The sequence below is a fragment of the Lithobates pipiens genome, unplaced genomic scaffold (genome assembly GCF_037356315.1).
Source record: "Lithobates pipiens isolate NorthernLeopardFrog02 unplaced genomic scaffold, aLitPip1_a1.2 Scaffold_23, whole genome shotgun sequence".
In the NCBI taxonomy this organism is placed as follows: domain Eukaryota; kingdom Metazoa; phylum Chordata; class Amphibia; order Anura; family Ranidae; genus Lithobates; species Lithobates pipiens.
In genome coordinates this window covers 74,996,219-75,021,408 of record NW_027507785.1, presented here as the reverse complement: position 1 = coordinate 75,021,408, position 25,190 = coordinate 74,996,219, and the positions used below count along the sequence as shown (strand labels likewise).

The window sequence follows — 25,190 nt, the reverse complement described above, 5'->3', positions numbered from 1 at the left end:
ATCATTCAACCCATTTGATGTAAGTGGGGTAAGATGGCACTCAAAATAAACTCAGTGGATGCTTCAGATGCGGATATGGCTGCCTATGGCTTCAGCCAGCGCTGCTTTCACCACGCTTCCTGACATGTTTCGCCCTGCCTACTGGGGCTTGATCGCAGACCTCTACTGACCACTGGGATGAAACATGTCCACGCTTCTGAATTAGTGCCTTACGCCTGCTCCCACTTTATGAATGTGGGTAGGAACACATGTTATCCTCCAGCTTTGAGCAGCGCACACATGTGCTCACACATGATCACCTTATCCAGTAAAGTCATGGCATCATGGATCTGCCCCAACCCTGGACTGGACTGCAAAATACTGCAGAGATGTTCACCACGTTATTATGCACCAGAGAGTGAAGAAGATCTGTGACCAGTGGCGGCCCGTCCATAGGGGCGCCCGGGCGCCGCCCCCCCCTCCAGGCAGTCACAAAAAAAAAAAAAAAAATTGAAAAAAAAAAAATTTTTTTTTTTTGAAATGGCCCTTTAAAAAAAAAAAAAATGAAAAAAAGTCCTTAAGTGCACTGTGTACGAGCGCCGGACACAGTGCAGCGCTGGACACAGTGCAATATGCGAAGTGCCACGTCAACGCAATCACAAGATTGCAGACGCGGCGCTTCATTTGCGGGGTTTTAACCCGCCTTGTGGCGCAAGTACAAATGCCGATCTGCATCCGCCCGGCGCCTGCTATGGACTTGAGTGACAGACTAGTTAGTCACTTCCGGTCTTCGTCAGATCAGTGCGCCGAGCGGAGGAGCAGAGGAGAGAACTGCGGTGCCAGTGCAGTGAGTGCACTATGAAACAAGGTAGACCGTAGCGTAGATGCATTGCTGGAATTCCACAGGAGGGGGGCAGAGCTACAGGATGGATGGAGGGGGAGGCTTCACGGGCTGTGTGTTTTGTCAAGTGCTGATCGTCAGTGCTTCTGACTTTATCTCCACTGATGTTGCTGTGTCTCGGTTTGGCAGCCTACTGTCAGAGACAGGATAGTAGCAGTCATTGGAGTCATTAGGCTGTCATTAGAAATCCCCAGATGCCTGCATGGCTGCTGTGTTGCCACAGTGAGCGTTTGCCCAGTGTATACTGTCACTAAGAAAGAAGCCCAGAAACCAATAAGTAGTCCTATTTATTTTGTATTAATATTTTTCCTCCACTAGACCATCAGGGATTACTTCTATGGATTGAGCAGGGTTTATCCACTGGACCACCATGGATTATTAATGGAAATGTTTTGTATTGGAGCTCTATGTTGCAATGTGAGCACCATCTCATATTCTGTTGTTTCATATTGGAGCACTATATTATATGTGAATACTGTGTGATATTATATTCTGGCCATGTTGCACATTGCATTATGTTATACTGTGGTTGTTATGGTGTACAGCATATTTCGGCACTGGGCTTCACTCAGTGTATCATCAGTGGGTGCAATGTGTGCTCTAACACACTGCACTCAGTGAGGATTCTGGTCAGCAGAGCATTCCTGCATGCTGCGCTTCTGCCCCCTCAATCTTCTTTGCAATCATTGGTTGCTAGGACCGCCAGCATCCTAGCAATAGATGACACGTTATATAGGTGCGCACAGCAGTAGGAAACAATCTCCGTACAGAGAGGCTAGTCATCTTAGCTCCCCCCGGCTGTTGCTCCCGCTTCCTGTCTCCAGGCGGCTTCTGCATTCAAAGGGTATGACGGACTCTTGATTGTCGGCAATAGTCTGGAACTGACAGTGTCAGTGTCAGGAGGAGAGACACAGTCTGCCGCTGGCTAAGGTTCAGAGGAGAGGAACATAGCACAACCGGGGCAGTCCTTCCCAGGCACCCTCCCCCATCTCAGTGACAGATGTCCTTAAATTCTCTCTCTCTCTTTCTCACTTACATTTACCAACTGACATCTTGTGCCCAATGAGGTCATCCTTTGTATCATAATTGACTATGAATTGATGATTTTCCTGTGGGCATTCTAAAACTTTACCAATTACTCTCTAGTCAGGAGTGTTCAGCCAGATTTGATAACATACACAGGATCCGGTGACGTCTGGTAGTACTCCCCTTCCTGCTCTATATGCATAAGGAGGGCAGTTTTAGAAAAAATCTCATTCTAGTTATACTCTAGAAGGGTTAAATGGACATTTACTCTGCAATGGAATAACCTAACTTTTTATTTGTCATCCAAGCTAATGTTTCCTGTTTGTTCTGGCAGATACAAAGCTGCATGTAAAACTCTTATTTTAGAATCTTGTCATTTCTAATATTTACTGGCATTAGCATTGAACAATGTTCTTGTTTAAATGAGCAATGCCAAAACTCTAAATTTATATGTAAAAACGTACGTTTTAAAAAACGAATTATTTTGTCACATTTTACTTATAATTGCTTTTAGGAAACTAAAATGTATTTTCAGCGAGTACACATTTAAAGTTATTATAAAATTTACATCAAATCAGTTGTGATGTAGCTCAGGTTTTTACTTGATCCATGGTTTCAGGCAGTGGAGGCTCTTGTGAAACACACAGCCCATATGAAGCCTCCCCCCACCCACCCATCCCTCTGTCCCTGATTCATCCCAACCACCATCTCTCTGTCCCTGATCCCTGATCCATCCCACCCACCAGCTCTCTGTCCCTGATCCCTGATCCATCCCACCCACCCACCATCCTTCTGTCCCTGATCCATCCCACCTACCATCTCTCTGTCCCTGATCCCTGATCCATCCCACCCACCAGCTCTCTGTCCTTGATCCCTGATCCATCCCACCCACCCACCATCCTTCTGTCCCTGATCCATCCCACCTACCATCTCTCTGTCCCTGGTCCATCCCACCCACCATCTCTCTGTCCCTGGTCCATCCCACCCACCATCTCTCTGTCCCTGATCCATCCCACCGTCCTTCTGTCCCTGATCCATCCCACCTACCATCTGTCTGTCCCTGGTCCATCCCACCCACCGTCCTTCTGTCCCTGATCCATCCCACCAACCATATCTCTGTCCCTGATCTATCCCACCCACCATCTCTCTGTCCCTGATCTATCCCACCCACCATCTCTCTGTCCCTGATCCATCCCTCTGTCCCTGATCCCATCCCACCCACCACTGATCCAACTCCCCACCCCACCTCCATCCTTCTGTCTCTGATCATCACCATCCCTCTGATCCCACCACCAAAGGCAAACATGTAAGATATTGCATTATTGCAGTCACTAAATGTGATGACTGTATTTGTTTTATTTTATAAGGCTTTCTTGTACTTCATTGTCTGCGGTGACCTCTGCCTATTGCTGTTTCCCGAGCACCTTTTTTGTGTTTCCTGTTTTTTTTTCTCTGGTGAACGAGGAGTGTGGCTGGGCTGTCAGACATATTGATGTGTCATTAGAACCTGGTGTATAATGTAGAGCCTGGTATATGATGTACATAGCCCTGTGTATAATGTAGAGCCTGGTATATGATGTACAGAGCCCTGTGTATAATGTAGAGCCTGGTATATGATGTACAGAGCCCTGTCTATAATGTAGAGCCTGGTATATGAAGTATAGAGCCCTGTGTATAATGTAGAGCCTTGTATATGATGTACTACAGGGGACGGAGTTGGTGGATTCTATAATGGGTGGGGCTTATGAGAAGTGGGATGGGTCAAAAGGGTGGGCGTGGTCTAGCGCCCCCCCATCTTAAAACTTCACCAGCCGCCACTGTCTGTGACACCACTGGATCAAACCAAAGCATGGGCTGTAGTCCTTTTTTATTCTTTTAGTAGCCATACTGATTGGCACCTATGCTTTGCTATATATGTAACCAGAATGTTATCTCTCTTTCCAGTGGTGTAATCTGTGCATTGACCTTGTTGACTTCACAAGTGGAATATTTAAAGGCGCCGTCTTTCAGTCATTGAATGGAATCATTGTTTCAGCAAACTGTAAGCTGAGGAAAATATATACAATGAAGTTAAAACCTCAGGAGACAGAACAAGGTTTGTACATGACATTGAGTTTGAGCAAACTTTTGTCTGATTGTGTAAATAAGAATATTGGAAATGAAGAGCAATGAAATAGACATATATATATATAAAATATGTGTGTGTGTATATTAGGGCTGAAACAACGAATCGATTAATCGTCAACTAATCGATTATGAAATTCATCGATTATTATTTTCATAATCGATTAATCGGCCAGTAACATATGGGGTTAAAAAAAAACTAAAAATGAGCCCTTTATAGTATAAAAAGAGCAAATAATCGCAACTGTGTATATTACTCACTGTTCTACAGTAAAAAAAAATGAACCCCTTACAGTAGTGATTATCTGATTTTTTTGTACTATAAAGGGCTAATTTTAGTTTTTTTAACCCCATTATGTTAGTTAGACCTGGTTCACATCTATGTGTTTATTGGTGCTTTTTGCAGAAATGCACTACAGTTCATTTACATGGTTTCCTATGGGACACGTTCACATCTGAAAAGGTCAGGAACTTTTAACGCAAAATGGTGCTTTATTGGTTCAATATACTTCAATGGAGAAGCGGCAGAAAAGCATGTAATGCGTTTTTGCAGCAATTTGTGTTTTTTAATCTGCCCCAAAAAAAAGGCAAAAATGCAAATTGCAGTAAAATCACGTGCGCAAAAATCGAAACGTACAGCAAAAAGCACCACAGAAACAGATCAAAAGCAAACTGCACAGGTGTGCACCGAGCCTTATGCTGGCCTCATGGATCAATTTTCAGATGAGAATATTCAGACGAAAAATCTTTGTACATTCGCTGAATGAAAGAATTTTGTTTGAAATTTTCTCTTGTTTTTAACATTCTGTTTTTAAAATGAATGTAGTTTCTGAACGAAAACCACATACACTGTCTGAAAATTCCTTTGACTAAGAAGTTTTCTATTATTTCTAAATTTTCCCGTCACTGTGGTTGAAAATGAACATCAATTTGACCCACTTTTTTTTTTTTAAAGGTTATTAACCGATCAATCGATTAATCGGAACAATAATCGGCCAACTAATCGATTTCTGAAAATAATCGTTAGTTGCAGCCCTAGTGTATGTATATATATACACACACACACACACACACACACACACACATTTTCTATACAGTGACAAATGAATGTCAATGAGGTCACACCGCTTCTGTGATCTGTCTATAATGATGCAAGAAGTGTTCTTTTGAATTAAACTATGGTCATTTTTGATATATGTAACAACAATGTACAGCAAGTAATTTCATTATTCCATGTTTATGCACGGATTATGAAGTTTGATGAAGGATTCATTGTTTGCAGCTGTCACTGTGTGAGCAACACAACCTACTCAGCAACAACAGCTGATATTTCTGATGATACTTAGAAAAAACACTGACCAAATTAGATATTTTATAATTGTAGACAGAAATGCAAAAGAGAAGATCCTATTAACATCTCTGAGTGTGTTTAATAGCACTTAGCAGATGTCTTTTTTTATTTAATTCACAAAGAAAATGATGAGAGGGCAGCTCTTAAGATGAAGGAAAGAGAGTTCCAGCTGTGGTCAGTCATAAAAACATCTTCACAAATAATCACAGAATGGCGGGGATCAGGAAAGAGCGGACAAGTCCAGCTAAGTTAAAGCTGAATGCCAGGTGAACAGCTAAATAAACAGATGAAATACACTGAAGTTGGTTTATCTGCCAAAGGATTTGTATTTCTGTACATCTGGACCTAGGATTTATACACCCTTTGAGGGTGACGACACATTCGCTGTTACAATTAAATTGCATTGCTGACACAACCCTACCCTTGGTCTTCTGGTTGAACAGCGATGGAGAAGCAGTATGTCAGGACCCAGATCCGAACCTGCAACCTATGCTGTGTTTATCGCTTCTTGCTCAGCCACCTGGGACGCTGGACAGCTCTATGGACAATTCCTTGAATGATCCTTGTTTTTCTTGAACTTTGAACCCTTTGCTCCTCCTATGAACTTCTTATTTAGCCAGGCCTTTGCACTTCCTGCTTGCCAGATTATTGTGTTCCGTCCTGCCAATATTTCACTCTTGTCACTACTGCTGCTGTCCATAGCTTCACTATCGCTTATTACCAAACTTTGGTTTGTTCCTCGACTATGCTTCTGCTTAAACCCAGCCTGCAACCAATTGTTACCAACCTTTGGCTTGTTTACTTGCCCCCTGCTTGATCCCTACCTGCTAATGGACCCGGCTTGTGGGGGAATACTGAGTACTGCAGCCTTGTATTAACATGCAGCAAAATCAATTTCCACTACCAGGAGCTCTAGTGAATACCAGTTAGTGCTTAAACCCTGCACCTAGGGTGAGTCTGCGTCATCTACCAGGGTAACCTGTATGTATACTTATCCTGCTGTTCGATCGGAACCTCTCTACTGTTATAGGAGAAGGGATCTCACTGCTCCAGGAGCAAACATGCAGGCTGTAAACTGTCTCTTCAGCTGGGAAGCCATAGGTGCTAGCTATTACCACTAGCAACAGATGAAAAACAAGCTCTGGACTGCCGCACTCTTCAGAAAACCACTTTCTTTTATTGGAAAATCACATAACAGCTCAACAAACACAGCGAACAAGGAAGAATTGCTGACGTTTCGCACTAGCTGTAGTGCTTATATGAATAAGCACTACAGCTAGTGCAAAACATCAGCAATTATTACTTGTTCGCTGTGTTTGTTGAGCTGTTATGTGATTTTCCAATAAAAGAAATTGGTTTTCTGAAGAGTGCGGCAGTCCAGAGCTTGTTTTTCGTCTCTCTAGTGTTATAGCTGGACCTCCTGATGGGGCAATCTGGAGGACCACGGCCTGGTATTAACATGCAGTAAAACCTCTCTACTGCTATAAAGTAGCTACTGGTCTCCAAGTCTGACCCCTGACCATTGCACAGTGAACTAATTAGGTAATCTTTCTGCTCACACCGACTATTGGCATGTTCTTTGTCAGCATATTTGCATGTACCATACAATATTGGCATCATATTTCAGTCTGAGCTGAGGATTGCAGTAAAAAAAAAATTATTTATTAATAGATATAGAGCTGCATTTCATTGGTATGGTATGTATTAATAAGAGATGTAAATGACTTGTGTTATGAGTAAGGAGACTCTAAGCTGGATTTGTCTTAGCCCCTGTACACACGGTCGGAGATTTCGACAACCAAATCCGTCGGATTTAGTCCGACGGATTGTGTCTGAAACTGTTGCATACACACGGTCGGACTAAGTTGTCGAAAAATCCGATCTTTCAGAACGTGATGACGTAATTTAGTTACGATGGGAATACATTCAGGCTAGTAGCCAATAGCTTTGATGTAGGAATTTGATCTGAGCATGCGTGGCACTTGGTCCGATCAAAATTCGCTACACATGATCGGAGTATGTCCGATCGAACCAGTTGGTCGGGAAATATTTCCAACATGTTGGAAAATTGGGTCCAACGGATATTCGGACGGAATCAGTCCGATGCATAACACACAAAGTCGGATTATCCGACGACACGGTCTGATAGGACACATTCCGACGGATTCTCCGACCGTGTGTGCAAGGGCTTAGGAGGATATGAGCATTTTCAAGAAATATATATTAATATTAAGTGACATGAACAACTATTTTGGTTGAAAGACAAGAGGCATAAAGTGGACCCATACTCAAATGTTCACATAATTCCACTTTGACTTCTTTGCTGGAAAATACTAACCCAGGCTCTCTCTAGTTCTCCCTACAAGTCTAAATTCATTTAAAAAAAATATTTGGTCATGTGATTTCTGCTAAAGTGAGAATCAGATTTCAGATCAGCTGATTTTCCCTTTTTTCATTATACATTTTAATTTCCCACAAAGATGTACAGTTTTCCAATGCACAAACATTTTTCCTTTGATCTGTACAATCATTCCACATGACATGCGTAGGTAATACATAAAAGTTCCTAGTCAATCATAGAGTCTGTTGCTCTGTAATAATATAGTTTTTTTTGGGGTACCAACATACCTTTTGCAATTATATATATTTGAAGCTAGTGATATATATGACACATGCCTAGTAGGGCGGCACGTGGAAGAGGGAGATGTGTTCTGTTGTGCTACAGGCATGTGTCAGATGCATTGAGCCAGCGATCCCAGACTTTGTTATATTTTGCAGGGCACCTTCTATTAATGTAGATGGATTTTTTTATAGGACAATGTGCTATTAATGTCTTTCTTCCAGTCAGGTAGTCTAGGGGGAGCATGCCTCATTCAAAGTTTAGCAATTGTTTTCTGGGTGGAAAATAGGTTCTCATGCATAAAAGTTTTGTTGTATTTGTCCATGTCAGCATCTGGAAAAATACTCAGTAGGCACGGTTTGGGGTCTAGAGTCAGCGGAGACCCCATGTTGTCATGAAGGAACTCTACCACTTGTTTCCAGAATCCCTGTATGTAGGGGCAGGACCACAGGTGGTGGTAGAATGTGCCTGTCTCTCGGTTACATAATAGACATGTGGAAGGTTGTCCCTGATTAAATTTAGCCATTTTTACGGGTGTGAGGTAGAATGTATATTTCGGTCTGTCTCTGTCAGATAGTTTGGGTGAGACAACTTTGCATGTGTCCAATACCTCATTCCAGTCTTGGTCCTCAAGGTTCCCTAGATCTCCTTCCCATTGTGTTTTATTATTGTAGGCTATTTTCGTTGATGAGGGTTTATGTAGCATGTTGTAGAATATTGAATATTAATTTCTGGGTGTCTTCACTTTTGACTACATCCATTATGGGATTGTATGTAGGGTTAGGTAATGATTCTGAGAATTGGGAGTGAATAGCCTTTAAGGCTTGTAGGAATCAGAACAACATGTGATTTGGAAGTACAAATTTTAGTTTTAATGCATCAAATGTTTTCAATGTGCCAGCAGTGAGTAAGTGTGAGAGGTAAAACATTCCACTTTTACACCAGGCCTCCGAGTCTGGTACAGTCAAGAATTCTTGGAGAGTTTTATTATTCCAGATGGCAGAATAGTCGTTATGTGTAGGTATATCCAGTCTGATAGAGGCCAGTCTCCATGTCTTCCTATAGTGGTTTAGGAGGTAGTTGTGTTCCTCTTTTTTAGTAATACCTTCAACGCCTGCTGCTATAGCGCAGATGTCAGTTGGGCCCAGGCAGGACTTAGGAGTAAAGTAAATCTCTTCCTGTCAGTCTTAGCTATATGGAACAATTGGGATGGTTGGGATGCTAAGTAGTATAGACTGAAGTTAATACTATTTACTTGCTGTAGGGGCAATTAGGTCTGTAATACAGTTTGTGGAGCAAAATCAAGAGGGAGAATTTGTGACTTTTCCCAATTGATTCTGAGTCCTGAGAATGAACCAAAGTATTCAATTGTTCATAGGGCTTCAGCCAGGGAGGGGCCTGAATCTGCTAGATATAGTAATGTGTCATTTTGCGTACATGCTTATTTTTTCTTCTAAGTTGCCCAATGCATAGGCCCTGTATCAATGGGTTGCATCTGATGGATATTGCTAGGGGTTCTTGTGGTTCTGTGGCTAAGCCATACAGTAGGGGGGAAAGAGGGCATCCCTGCCTGGTGCCTCTGGAGAGTTCAAAGGTATCCGACTGCCATCTTTTCTGACAGGCCAGGGTGCTGAGGTGGCTAAGTGGGGCCCAGGTCGAGCAGAGGAGATGCAGGGAGGCTGAGGGCATCCGTTGGGGTATAGCAAGATGGACTCTACTCATGTGGTGGGCCTAGGAATCGCCCGTAAGCCGGTGCACAGTGATGTCTCTGTGATGGCTGTGGGCAGCGGTGGGCAAGCTGGTCAACTTTTGGCACCGTGTAAGGAGGGAGCCAGGAGTCAGGGAGGCCAGGATGTAGTGCTGGCAGAGAGTCCGGGAGGAGCAAGATGGCCACCGATCCCCAAGACTAGGCCGAAGCCGCGGTCTGTCCCGAGGTTGCCGCCGTGCTGAGGAGCACTGCTCCGTTCACACCCTCATCCAGATGGAAACCTGTGGAGCCAGGTTTGTGCGTGTGGTGGTTCCCTAGGCGGATCTTTTAGGCTGCTGCAGGAGATTGCCGGAGTGCCGGATCACTTAAAAACAAGAGTAATGGACAGAGCTTAGGTCACACTCATCCTACTCCATGCTGTGCCAGGCCATCATACTTTTATAGACTCGCACCACCCCACCATTCATGCTTCTGCATTAAGTTGCATCAGATATTAGATTAACAATCGGGGGGGGGGGGGGTGATTGGGCACAAATATCGAATATACTATGTAGTAAAGGCACATTTATTCTATTTGGTTTATGTAAAGTAGACCTGTGTGTGTGTGTGTGTGTGTGAAGGTCGGGGGGGGGGGGGGAGTTCACAAATGAACCCTGAATATCAGGTATAGGCAAGCGACCTCTGAATGCCTGCATAGCCTCTTAGTTCCACCTATATAAATCTTATGCCCACTAGCAACAGTAAGGTAAATGAAGCGGGAGGGTGCATTCCAGAGCCACAGCAGTCACCGAACCGCAAATGCTTTTTGTATTGCACACCACTAAGAGTGTCAGGGGTTATGGATTCTATACAGGGGATCAGAAGTAACTTACCCCTAAAAGTACCTGCTATTCACAGAAAGAAGATTTCAAAATATTTTTCCCCTCCAGAAATACTCTAAAAGGAAAAAAAAAACAGTACAAAATTTTGATTAGGAAATTGTAACTTTATAATTAAGTATAATAAATGTAACACTAGAAGCTTCTAATATTTTACTTCCATAGCTGATCCAAAGCACTGTTTTCCCTTTGCACTCCATTAATTGCAAATGAGTCTAATGATACTGATCTCTGGTAATTTCTGGACTTCAAGGGGATATTTAAATAAAAGTCCTTTTAATTTTGAATAGATCCAAGAGCCATCTAAGCAACCACATTGCTTTAAGCCATGCAAATCCACGATCCTAATTCTCCCCTATATTGTTCTTCTCCTCCTCTTTAATGGTATTAGTAATTACAAAGTGGTACAGTGTTAAAGGTACACTTCTGAAAGAGTCAAAAGGTAGACCTTGAGATGTAGAGGAAGCACTGGCTACCTCTTCTGTATGTTATATTTTTATCCAAGCATTAGCATCAGTCGGTGCTACTGCCAGTGGCCCGATCATCTTGTGATGCTGGAACAATCACCATAGCCTCTAACACACATAAATCTTGATGTAAAAATTCCAGTACTAAGAAACTTAAATTTACCTTTGGGTCGATTTGTACGTAGGGCTTCACAACTGTTATTGGGAGATTACTAGTGAACCATGACAGGATAGAGAGTATAGAGCTCATAGGACCCACCAAGAAGATTTTGATAAGTGGCTGTGTGGAGCTGACAATTTATAATATCTCAGTGGATTGGGCACAGGTGAGGTTAAAGAGGAAGTAAACTCTCCCACTCTGATGCTCCTCTTCATTTAGTCCATTATAATAAGTAATTATCAGACTATAGCCGCTGTAATCCAGCCCAAATTGCACATTACTGTTTAACCGGTTCCCGACCAGCGCGCGACGATGTACGTCGACAGAATGGCACGGGCAGGCATATTGGCGTTCAGGTACGTCCAATATTCAATGCCGCCCTGCCATCAGGAGCGCGCCGCTGGCGGCGCGCTCCCGCGCTGGTCGGGACCCCCGTGAGTCCGGTCGCGGGACCCGCGGACTCGATCGCCGCGGGCATCCCTGTGATCGTCTCACGGGACGGCTGAATGGAGGAAATGCCGTGTAAACAGGATTTCTCCATTCTGCCTAGCAACTAGTGACGCTGATCTCTGCTCCATGTGATTGGAGCAGAGATCAGTGTTCACTAAATGAAAGCCCAACCCCCCCACAGTTAGTAACACACCCCTAGGAACACTTAACCCCTACACTGCCACCCACTGGTTAACCCCTTCACTGCCAGTGTCATTTACACAGGAATCTGCATTTATATAGCAGTGATTACTGTATAAATGACAATGGTCCCAAAAATGTGTCAAAAATGTCCGATGGGTCCCCCACAATGTCGCAGTCACAATAAAAATCGCTGATCGCTGCCATTACTAGTAAAAAAAAAAATAATAAAAAATTATTAATAAAAATGCTATAAAACTATCCCTATTTTGTAAACGCTATAACTTTTGCAAAAACCAATCAATAATCGCTTATTGCGATTTTTTTTACCAAAAATATGTAGAAGAATACGTATCGGCCTAACTGAGGGGAAAAAAAATGTTTTTTATATATTTTTGGGGATATTTATTATAACAAAAAGTCAAAAATAATGTGTTTTTTTCAAAATTGTCGCTCTATTTTTGTTTATAGCGCAAAAAATAAAAACCGCAGGGGTGATCAAATACCACCAAAAGAAAGCTCTATTTGTGGGAAAAAAAGGACGTCAATTTTGTTTGGGAGCCATGTCACACGACTGTGCAATTGTCAGTTAAAGCGACGCAGTGCCGAATCGCAAAAAGTGGTCTGGTCTTTGACCAGCAAAATGGTCCGGTCTGTAAGTGGTTAAAGAAACTTTAAAAAACTTGTTTCCAGGGGTTAGGCAGCGCCATCTTAAGTATTGTTTTCTGAGTCCACAGTGGAGTGTATTTCCGCTCTTACATTGAGCACTTCCTGTACTGTTACCCAAGCCTCCTTCTCGATCTAATGTTTCTATGGCAACCCTGCTTCCCTGTTCATAGCTGACTTGTTTTATTTCATAGTATTTACTTGTGCCGATGTCTAATGTTTCCCTTTGTCAGTCTTATCAGCTTAAGCTGATAAGACTGCAGTAATGGCCAGGTTTACATTGTATGTCATGTCACATGGTCACATGGTGTGTAGGAGGAAGCTCTGAATGATTCTGAAGTCTCCTGGGAGTTCAGAGCTGTGTGCAGTAGGAAGTCCTGATAACAGATAGATAAGACATAGAGAGTGTGCCGTAAATCAGGGGAGATCTGGGCATGCTCAGTGACTTCATTCTACAGAACAAAAAGGATTACAATAATACTAAGCAAGTAAGGAGATATCTACAAGCAGTGTTCATTAGTTTTTTTTTGGGACAAAGTTGTGGGGGAGGGTTTACAACCACTTTAAGACTGGCAGAATGGCTAAGTTCAGTGAGTGCAGTTACACTTTAAAATTACCCTTGTTATTTATTTTGCTATGCAGTCTGAGAGTACTTTTACATGGAGGCTCTAAACTCTTTATTGGCTCTCTTATCAAAGTTCTTTAGCAGTACCTAGATAGGCCATTCTCAACCAGGGTTCTGTTGATGTCTCGGGTTCCTCCAGAGGTTGCTAGTGGTTCATTGAACTGTGGCTGATTGACCTCTTATCTGATAGTGGCTAGGTAGTTCCAGGTCCAACACCACTTGGCAGAGCTAGTGGCATGATACCAATGACCTAGCTATCTGAAAGGGTGGCATTCTTACCATAACTCTAAGGCTAGCATTTTTTTTATATATGGGGATTTTTACCATTGTTTCCAGATGAACTGGTTTTTGCAGAGGTTCCCTGAGACCTAAAAATTATTTAAAGGGTTCCTCTGGGATAAAAAAAGGTTGAGAACAGCTGCCCTATTTTTACGGGGGTGCTACAACATAGTTGTAACTGCAACAAAGGGACAATTACACTGTAAAGCCAAACTGCAGATGCATATAAAAAAGACCAATACAAATTGCAATGAATTCTCTAAAAGTCACAAAATAATAAATAAATACATTTTTAAATCCATTTTGTCTAGTTACCTTAATTTGTTTAGGTATCAACTTTTCCGTAAGCCCCTGTGTGGCAGCAATTAGACTGGGTGAAAGAGGAGCAGCAACAGAAACCAATTAGGTATGCTGCATGTACTTCTGTTGACAAAGAAGAGGATGACGTCATCAGTCACTCATTCATTCATTCATTAATCAGCATGCTGCTACTTTTTCATTGTCCAGTCACATGATGGGGGCAGGGCTTCAGTCTGTGCTGTTTACAGTGGTTGTAAAGCCTTAAGATTTTTTACCTTAATGCATTCTATGTGCTGCAAGTGGCCTTTCTTTATCCTATACTTTCCAGATCCAGTGATATCCATGAGAGCAGTGGCTCCCAGCAAAGCCCCTCCTTACATCAGGCATTCCCAGCAGAGTCCCTCTTTACATCAGGTGTCCCCAGCAGAGTCCCTCCTTACATCAGGTGTCCCTCAACAGAGTCCCTCTTACATCAGGTGTCCCCAGCAGAGTCCCTCTTACATCAGGTGTCCCCAGCAGAGTCCCTCTTACATCAGGTGTCCCCAGCAGAGTCCCTCCTTACATCAGATGTCCCCAGTAGAGTCCCTCCTTACATCAGGTGTCCCCCGTGGAGTCCTTCCTTACATCAGCTGCACCCTGGTAGAGATGCCACTGATGATTTGTTCCCTGCACCATTTACAGAAGACCAGCTCGTGGAGGCCGACAGGAAGAACCAAGTTTCTTCCTCAAGACAGCATTTTACACTTATTTTTAACAGTAAACTCAGCTTATATAGTGAAATATAGTATTATGAAATCGGCAAGACTGGTTTGATGTTGATTTTTTTGTAGTAGGAGTGGTGTTCTATCGTATTAGCAAACATGTGGGATAAGTAGGCTTGCCTCTGCCTTTAAAATTCAACATCTAAACAGTCAAGACAGATTTTAAAACCCTGTATGTTACTATATAAGCTGAATTTAATAAGATGGTAGGGACGGAAGGTCACTTCAGTTACAAATTCTGATGGGTCGCCTAACCTGACGGAACACTGGCCGTAGCCTCTAGCAGGGGACATTTCCCGGGATGCGGTAAGACTGAGAAAAAGGTCTAAATACTGGGAAATACTGGACAGTTGGCAACTATGCACAAGCTAGGGCCAGTTTAGACAGGAGCTAATTAACCTACCGGCATCTTTCATACATTTGCTGTGCATTAGCGCACACACATTAGCATTTGTTATGTTAGGGCTGCCTATTAGTTTGAATGGGCTGTCCTAACACACCAGGTTAGTACATTTTGTTGTGTTTCCGGCAAGGTACATCACACCAACCTATGCAAAGCATACATATAATGCAGTAGTGTAAATGGGTCCTGAAGATGCACCACATATGTCATGGATGATTATGCAATTTCACAAGCCACCAGAGGACATCCTTGCAGGTTGGCAAAGATTACAATAAATTCCAAAATGCATCCCCAGTTATCTTCTGTAGTCTGCACCCAGATAATGGTGGTGATGCTTGAATGGAACAACAAAACTGCATTTTTAAATTCTCCATGAACAGCTTAGAATAACAATTCGATTCTATTCTGTTCTTATTGTGAAGGGTTTATTTCTAGAATAATGGAAATGTTTGATTTATGACATCTATAAAGAGGTTATGCAAATATCTTAATTACTTTATGCATTCTATTTTCTCTTAATGTGTTACTTAATGCAGTTCTACTTAGCAGTGAAATAATAAATTGCATACTGTTGTTTAAAGATCAATATACCCGAAACATGTCCTGGTTTATATACAGCTGCTATTATTACACCTCCAAATATATGTGTCAAGGAGGTTTTAGGCACTGATCAGGCCAGAAATTATAAAGCTGTTGTTATGGGGGCATTGTTATTATGAGGACAATGATCTCTTTGTATTAGACCCCATTCACTATGTGCTCAGCATTTATCCAGACTGAGTGGTTGATCATGGTAAACAGCTTGACCTTATTAAAAAATAAAAAATAAGGTGCAATGAGGCAATTGAAGTGGAGCAACCAATAACTAGCAACCATATTTCAAGTCCTAGATGCTAACATTTACCGTTTTAGTTCTAGTTACATATTTTTGTATGTCAGATTTAAATGTGTTAAAGTCTTATTAGTCTTTTTGGTCAGGGAAATGTCAGTACCGTAGGTTGGGCTTAGTGCTAAAGCCAGAAAAGTCATCTTTCAGTAGCACCAGCTTCATAGAGTTATGCACAGGAGGTTTTTCTAACTTGCAAAGGGTATCTTGTGATCTGTCTTCTCTCGCAAAGCACATAGCTCACCTATCTAGGCATGTATACTTAGCTAGCCACACTACTTTGCCACTTAGCCACACTGCGGGAGTTCTTGCAAATAGACTGCCACTTCTAGGTATTGGAGACTACGTCGTCTCCGCTATCTAATAGTGTTGGGCCAGAGCGGCCAATCAACAGGCCTCATCACTGTCCCTTGTCTGAACTATGACGCCATTGACTCCAGAACATAGACAGGCATTGGCTGAATGAGCAAGTCACTGTATCCCTTTAAAACCCAACTCCAGAAAAACTAAAAGTCCTCTCTTGTCCTGGGGCTGTGTCCATACTGCAAGAGCTAACTTCTCATTTCTGTTTAGAGGACAGTAAAGGAACATTTACTTACCTGATCTTCCACTCCCCTGCAGCCAGCAATCCTCTACGACCTGGCATTGGACTGTTCCTCAGCATCCTGACATCCAATGTGGGGCTATGGACCTTGCATTTGTCTTGCTGAAGATCTTAGACAGCTGGAGTGCAAAGGAGAAGAGGCTTCAGGGGCCGGTCTTGCAGTGCAAAAGAGACTTTGAGAGTGGAGGATTGGGTAATAAAACTGCTGTAGCCGATTCCCCTAGACATAAACAAAGTAGATAACCCTTGCAGTGCAGTGCAGGACTTTTTTCAGGAGTTTGGCTTTTTTTTTTTGTAAATTCTTTTTATATAAGGAAGGAAAACACAGACTAAGAAAATCAGCACATGTCATGTAGCACACAGGGACATGCAGTGAGGTCAGTGACTGGTGAGGCACTGGCTAGTATCAGAGCCAGATACACACAGGTTACATTAGCCACGAACGTTAGAGCGAGAGCAATAATTCTAAGTCTAAACATGTAACCTGTAAAAAAGATTAAATCATCGTCTATTGAGATTTTTAAGTACTGAAGTTTGGTGCCATTCCACAAGTGTGCGCAATTGTAAAGTGTGACATGTTAGGTATCTATTTACTTGGCGTAACATCATCTTTCATAGTATACAAAAAAATGGGGCTAACTTGCGTGTTTTTTTTTCTTTTTATCCATGAAATAATATAATGTTTCTGGGTAATTTTCTAGCAAAAAGTTATGATTTTTACATATAAGATAGAAGTGTCAGAATTGGCCTGGGTGACAACGGGGTTAATTACCATATGTAAGTAATATACAAATAATTATATTATTTTTAAGGTAATTTACTATATTTTCAAAATCTGTACTCAAGCAGGTGGCTTAACGGACAAAAATTACTGAAGTTTGAAGTTATAACTTCAATCCAGTAATTTCACAGTAAATAGATACATAATAAATTATTGTGTTATAACATATAGCATAATAATATATGCTTTAACTTGATTAAAACAGTACCTTTTCAGCAGCAGAAGATTCTCATTCTCCCGCTTAACTGTGTGAGAAAAACATACCCATCAATTCATGTTCTTTCCTTGTAGCTAAGAGGGCTGGGCTGGGCATATGCCCCCTTCTATGACACTGCAGTGAGAGGACAGCCTCCACTGCAGCATTTTTATTGGACAGCTGGGTACTTGGTACTTTACCATTGGTCCATGGATCCAAGCTGTCCATTGAGCTCATGTCCTCTGACAAGAAGTGGCACTGTGAGCTCATTCTCCCAGTCTGCTGTAAACAGAGTGTGCCAGCTTATATTTAAGTTGGCAACTCTGTATGTAGCTTCTGAGAGGCTGCACAAGGAGCCCCATACAGTATCTCCGGAACCATATGTCTTTGGCTACCTACCCTCCAAATTGTGGGTCTCTGTGACCCCAGGTTGCTGAACTATGACCCTCGAAGTTTGATCATTTTTTTTTTATTTGTTTTTTTTTTATGTTTTATGGCTGCCTCCCCTGACTGCATGTCTCTGGTAGCACATAAATCCAAAACAAAGAGCAAGTAAGCAGGTTGGCAAATATCATAAACATATAAATGCAGATGGTTCAGGTAGAATCAAGGTGCCAGATGTTCCCTATATAAGACTGAATGGGGTCATGACATAAGATTAAAGACATCACACCGACAAAAAAGAAACATTGGTCCACTGGGGAGTCTGACACCTGCTGGAGATGTAGAGAGGAGGTAGGCTCTTTCATCCATATTTGGTGGAACTGCCCAAAAATTCAGCCTTTCTGGGCCCAGGTTATGCACTGGACAAAACATATCACAGGATATAAAAACGACCTTAATGCTGCCTGGTGTCTCCTCCATATCACACACCTTTCATACAAGGCTTACAAGAAATCACTCATCAGACACTTGCTAAATGCGGCGAAGAGTTTGATACCATTACATTGGAGCTCTCAAAATATCCCCTCCATCAAAGATTGGCTTGTTAGAATAAATTATATCCACAACATGGAAGAGATTGCAGCTACGAAAATGGAAAACTCTGAACGTTTCCACCAAACGTGGAAACCATGGCGTACTTTCTCTTCTTCAAACACATACACTCTTTTAACCAAATGATCATACGAGATTTAACACTCTATCCACTTTTCCAGATTAACTTTTCTTCGTTCTTCCAAATCTAGACCTCATTCATACACAGACTTTTCATATCGGGTATCTGGTGGCCAACGATAATAGACTTAAAGTGGTCCTCACCCCTCCCCTTGTATTGCTCTATCAGAATATTATCTGTACATTTTGATTAAGATTATCCTAATTGCAACAGTTTGATGCTCTCAATAATATTGTAATGTTATGGAATATTGCCTTATGTTGAAAGCTTATATATAGCTCACTTTATGTTCTTATTATCCCCCTGTTTTCTCTGTTATTACCTATTTTCATCAATAAAACTTATTGTGAAAAAAAAAAAAGATTAAAGACGGTGTGCATTTCCTGCAAACGTTTCACATTTTTACGAAAACAAAACAAAACAGAGAATCTAAGCCAACTTGGCTCCCGCTGATGTCAATCAAATCCAGTGACACAAAGATCCGGGGGTGGGACCGAGCCCTGCTGTCTGTGTCAATGAGGAGGAGGAGCCAGGAGTGCTTCCGGGGAACCGCAAAAAAGGAGGATCAGGGCCTCCTGCACAGAGGAGGTAAGTATGACATGTTTGTTATCTAAAAAACAAACAAAAAAAAAACCTTTACAATCACTTTAAGAAAGGCTTTTTGACAGCGTTTCCATGTAGACCCAATAGTGGGATGGGCTTTGAGCTCTGGGGGGACATTGTCCATAACGAAACTTTGGAAGCTACTTTTTCTATTCAGACCCATTGTTTAATCTCACTCATGTCAGCACCAATCGATGACCCGCATTAAGTTACAAGCAGCATAGAAACTGACAAAGTCCGGAAGGGCGATACCCCCATATCGTTTAGCCAGCCACAAGAACCTGTAGGGGAGCCCAGGCAGTTAATGTGCCCACATAAATTGCACAAATAGTCTGTTTAAGGTCTTAGTATAAGAGGAAGGGCCTGCAGAAAATAAACTATCTATGTCATGTTTATTTTTAAGATACTGCAATGGCCAAACCACAAAAATGTCCTGGTTTGCCAGGGTTGCCAGGCCTTGTTTGATTTTCTGAAGAAGAAGGGGAAAATTAATCTGAAAGACTTTGGACAAGTTGGCGAGAAGGTGTTTGCCAAGATATTTTATATACAATTTGGACCACTTAAACGGGAAATGTCCATGTAAACTCTGAAGTAGGGAATCTGGGAGGGGAACATTAAGAGCCTTGGATTTCTGATAATTGATAATAAAATTGCCAAGAGCACTATATAGGTCCAGTTCCTCCATCAGGTTTGGAAGTGAAAGGATTGGTTTTGAAAAGCAAATGATCATTCATTTAGGTGGCTATTCCCAGAGTTTAGCTTTAAAGCAGAACTCCAGTTAAAAAAGGGCAAAAATAGTGTCCCATGCATGGGCAAACCAGTTATTTCTTTTTTTAAATAATAATAATAATAATTTAAAAAATGAATAAAAAAAAAAAAAGACAAAAAGGATAAGTCCATTTAAAGAAAATAGTGTCCAAAATCTGTATGTATATGGCTGCCCTTTTCACCTTGTTGGGATATTCCTTATTATCCATATTTTGTATTTTTCTCTTAAATTATTGAGTAAAAATATTGATTTTGATAAAGGATTATCATTTTTTTGCTGCAATCCTGTAGCACACAAGGAGTGTTATGTCAATAGGAGCAGTCCATTGACAATTGTAGTCAGGATTCCATAACAAGAAGAAAAATGTGAACATTTCTAGGCAGGCATAATGTATATTTTAAAAGTTTTTACAGGCATAAAGGAACAAAAAAGGTCCCAAATATATTTCATAACATTTATTAGTTCCCTGCCCTGCTTCATAATAGAACATTTTTATGTGTGTGGAATTATCCTTTAAGACAACTCATGTTTCAGACTAGATTGCACTTTAAGGGATTTAGAAGCTAAAATAAAAAAAAATGATGTAAAGCATATAAAAAGTGACTGCTTCTTCCAGTTAAATATCTAAGCTTGTCTTGAATCTGAAATGTCATTTGTATCTGGAAAAACTTCAGCGGAAGATTAAAGATTAGTGACAGATTTAAAAATAAAGTATTCAAGTACGTATACGCTGAAGATATAATGGAGATAGCCACCCTGTTTATCACCTTCTCTGTGTGTGCCGCTGTCAATTAATGCAAAAATCTCTGACATACTGTACTTTTTTTCATGATTACCAACTGCACATTGTAATTTAAAAGATTGCAGACTTTGGACATTTGCTGAAATGTGCTATACCCCCTCTATAGTTATTTTGAGTGGGCACAAGATGAAGAGTTGAAAACCCTATTTTTAGTCAGTTGTATAGCTAATAGCCATTAAACACTTCTCTTTCCAGCTCTATAAACAGCTTTTGCTGCATTTTAAAGCTGTATTCGGAGAAAGGACACAGACATTGTCAGTGCTTTTTTATATTCTTTACATTATCATGATGTGAGTACACAAGAGTTGCATAATTGTAACTACATGTTTTTCTACTCCTCTATTCCAATACATAGTGATTTCTTTTGTCATGTGTTCTATATATTAGCATAGTATTTCTTGTATAGTGCTATTGTATTTTTTTTTCTATTTAACAAGGTGCCATAATTTGCACATGATTTGTTTTGAAATGTCACCATAGTTTTGCTGTTAAAATATAACCGCAAATGTTAAAGTGTAATGCCCCGTACACACGATCGGACTTTCCGACAACAAAACCCGTGGATTTTTGTTCGAAGGATGTTGGCTCCAACTTGTCTTGCATACACACGGTCACACAAATGTTGGCCAACAATTACGAATGTAGTGACGTACAAGACGTATGTGATATCTCCATTCCGATATCTCCGGCTCGTACTTGATTCCAAGCATGCGTGGACTTTTGTCCAGCGAACTTGTGTACAGATGATCGTAAAGTCCAACAACAAACATTTGTTGGAAGGAAATTTGAGAACCTGCTAGCCAACATTTGTTGGCAGTAAATCCGATAACAAATGTTTGATGGAGCACACACATGGTTGGACTTTCCGCCAACAAGCTGACAGCCAACATTTGTTATCCGAAAATCCGATTGTGTGTACAGGGCATAAGTCCAGGCAAAAACTAACTAATGCTAAACCTGCTCTCTGTCACATTCTAAACCTAATCTAGCCAACCCTGCAAAGCAAAAAATCGCTATACTTTACCGCTATACCTATTCTGCATCCGATCTGGTTTCCAGCGGCGCAAGCTGTGTGCAGGAGAGGACCAACAACGACTGTGAAATGGCTGGAAAGTGACGTCACCCATAGAATTACTATGGCGCTTCCGTTGTCAGCTGCCTCTTCTTAATCTGTCACCACACTGAAGTCGCCGCTGGCAGCTGATGCTGGGACTAGACAGGATCGGTGCAGAATAGGTAAGTATAGCGATTTTTGCTTTGCAGGGTTAGAAAGATTAGGTTTAGAATGTGGCAGAGAGCAGGTATATCGTTAGTTAGGTTTTGTCTGAACTTCCACTTTAAAGCCTAAGTGAAGCCGAAATAAAAAAACTGAAGAAGCGGCACAAAGGACATAACTTTGTCAGTCAGTAGGATTTGTCCCTTGTCCTGATGCCTCTTCAGTTAGGTAAAATCCTCTTCTGTCTATCCACCCCCACTCCCGCTGCTGTAATCTTCCATTGTCAGAATCTATGGTGGACCTTTCAATCACTTAATCATCCTATTTCATTCATAGAAGCTGTGGTATGGCTTGGTAGAAAGGGCGGGCATAGTCAGGCAATCTTTGATGAGAGCCTATAACAGTCCCTTCGTTTTATTAACCCCTGTCATGCTAGAAACTGGGAATGGGTGGAAGAGGGTTTCACCTAAAAGAATTGTAATCAGCACAAGGGACATGTCCCGCTGACGTGTAAGTTATGGCCCTTGTGCTGATTTTTCAGTTTTTTGATTTTTGCTGCATGTAGACTTTAAGGTAGAATTATAGGCAAAACTTTTTTTTCATTTTGGATCGAGCAAGGGAGTGCTATAACCCCTGTCAGATTTATTTTGACATCTGTCTCCCATTTCAGAGTTTTCCCTTCACTCCCTGTCCCATACCCAAACAAGAAGTGAGAGAAAATCCCTGAAAATTAAGGGAATTCCTCCCAGGTTACCCAAACTAGTGTCCTTATTGGAAGGTTTCCCCTCTATTATTTTTCTGGGGACAACTCAAAATTTGGAATTTTCTGTTACTTTTACTTTCAATAATAACAATAACAAGGGTAGATCTCCTTAACAGGGACACAGACAATAAAAACTGACAAGCATTGTTCTAATCCCTCTGCACTCTATCCAAAACTAAAAAAAGGTTTTGCTTTTAGTTAAATTTTAGCCACTTCCAGAACGCCCCACGTACATTTACTACAGCAGGGTTTTTGTTTTTCAAAATTGTCACTCTTTTTTTGTTTATAGCACAAAAAAAAAAAACTGCAGAGGTGATCAAATACCACCAAAACAAAGCTCTAATTGTGGGGAAAAAGGGACATCAATTTTATTTGGTTACAACGTCGCAGTTGTCAGTTAAAGCGACGCAGTGCCGTACCGCAAAAAATTGCCTGGTCAGAAGGTGGGTAAAACCTTCTGGGGCTGAAGTGGTTAAGTTAAAGGAAACATGCCAGTAGGAAAACATAGGGGCTGCCATTGCTGCCCCCTCATTCTGAAGATGCCAGTTGCTTGGCTAATATGCTGAACCTGTTATTTCAATCCTGTGTTTTAATGACCTAAATAAAGTATTCAGTTAAGGATTTCTGACATTTATCCAAATTCCTTGAACTACGTTCTTGTAGATCTAAAGTGTAAACTCAAATACTAAAATCCCATGTAAGCTTCAAACCCTTCCCAAAAAATGCAACACGATGCAATGTCCACAAACTCCTTCATCTTAACTGACATCTTCACCCAGTCTACTTCCAAGTTTGGTGTCTTCAGCCATCTTGATTGGTCAACTCTGTGCTCCGTGCTCCCTTCTTACTAATGATATGTTCACCCAGTCTTCTTTGGGTTCAGTCTCTTCAGCCATCTTGGTTGACCAGCCCTGCAATGTCCACATGCTCTCTTCTGAGTTTGGCATCTTCAGCTATCTTGATTGGCCAGTCCTGGATGACGAAACCATCACAAAGCATGGGAGCTTTTGTTATTCCAACACACATGGAATGTTGAGATTGTACACTGAGATTCACATGTGTGGTTCAGTGGACAATCTAAAGAAAATTGCTATTAGAGAGAGAATAGGCAGTTGTTGCAGAAGAGAAATACTGGGTCTCAAAAAGTATTCCTACCAGCATTTTGTTTATACATACACAAAGTTCCACTTTCATGTGAAAGTGATATTAAACACCAAAATGTAATCTATTGCAGCTTACTAATCTTTAAATGTGATGACTGTATTAGCTTTCTTTTATTAGTTTTTTTTGTCCTCTAGCTGATGATCCAGCTAGTAACACACTTTGTGTCTAAGACTGGCCATACACCTATAGATTATCTGCAGATTTTCTATGGTCAGATGGAAAAAGTGGAACAGGTTCCTCCATCTACGCTGAACTGTGTGGATGGAAGAATCTCCCACTGGTCCAAGCTTCCATATCTTGCTAGTCGGCCCGCTGGCTCTCACATTACCTTTACATTCTGATTGGCTGCAGGCATTGTTTAGGTTGAGAGCCAGCGGGGCCGACTAGCAAGATACTGAAGCTTGACCCAGTGGGAGATTCCTCCATCCACACAGTTTAGCATATATGGAAAAATCTGTTGCACTTTTTCCATCTAACCATAGAAAATCTGCAGATAATCTATAGTTGTATGGCCACCTTTAGGGAACCGTGAGGGAAACTGGGTTTTATGTCCAACAAAGACACCATATGCATTGCGTTTGTATGATTTGTCTATGTTTCTTTCCCAAAAGATTCCTAATTTTTAATATGTATATTGCGATTAAGTGACATCACTTTGTATTTTACAGTTTCTGCTGATCACTGGTATTGTTAAGAGTCTATTATAGACACATAAGTGACTCCAGCTGTTATGTAAGAGAGCAGAGCTCTCGTCTTAGAGTACAAGTGCTGCTTTATTCTGTGTGTTTCGATTCAACAGTGCATATCAATACAACAGAATATGTGAAAATGAATTAAAGGCAGCTTTCTACTTGGGAAGAAGCTATTCTGCATTCACTATTCAGAGCTGATATTATATTGCCATCTACCGTTAAACTACACGTAACATGTAACGTTATTGTCACTGCCCATTTAAAGGAGAACTACTGGAAAGGATTATTCATAGAAGGGGAGTAGAGTAGAGCAATTATAGATATAACCATCACATTAAAGTGACGGCAATTATATTGTGTCTGATTTTAGCATGGGTTCAGGGGTGCTGTTATAAATCGCATGGCCCTGTATAGCCTACCTGACAGGTCTCCCCCCTGTAATATACACTAAAATCAGCTAGCACCACTGCAGGGAAGGCGGGCCTGAGGATCTGTACTGTGGTGGGGACCACAAGGACAGGGAGGGATCAAAGGTGGGTGGCAAGGATCTGTCTTCAGAGTTTGATCCCCCTATGACTCCCCAGCAGTTGCTGGCATTAGCTGAAGTTGGCGGTAGGAGGGAAGCCAGCTAGCAGTGCTGCGGGGAAGGGAACCTGGGGGATCCATACTGTGGGCAACTAGGACAGAGGACAGGGAGAATCGATCATCAAAGGGCCCCT

General features: G+C 41.5%; 1 protein-coding gene across 1 annotated transcript in view; it reads left to right on the top strand.

The window, feature by feature from the left end:
• The window catches only part of CFAP20DC (CFAP20 domain containing), a 490,970-nt gene that overhangs the window by 137,155 nt on the left and 328,625 nt on the right, over positions 1-25,190 (top strand). The window contains exon 7 of the mRNA XM_077451901.1: positions 3,851-4,001. Within this exon, the coding sequence (XP_077308027.1) occupies positions 3,851-4,001 (151 nt within the window). The remainder of the gene's footprint in view (positions 1-3,850; positions 4,002-25,190) is intronic.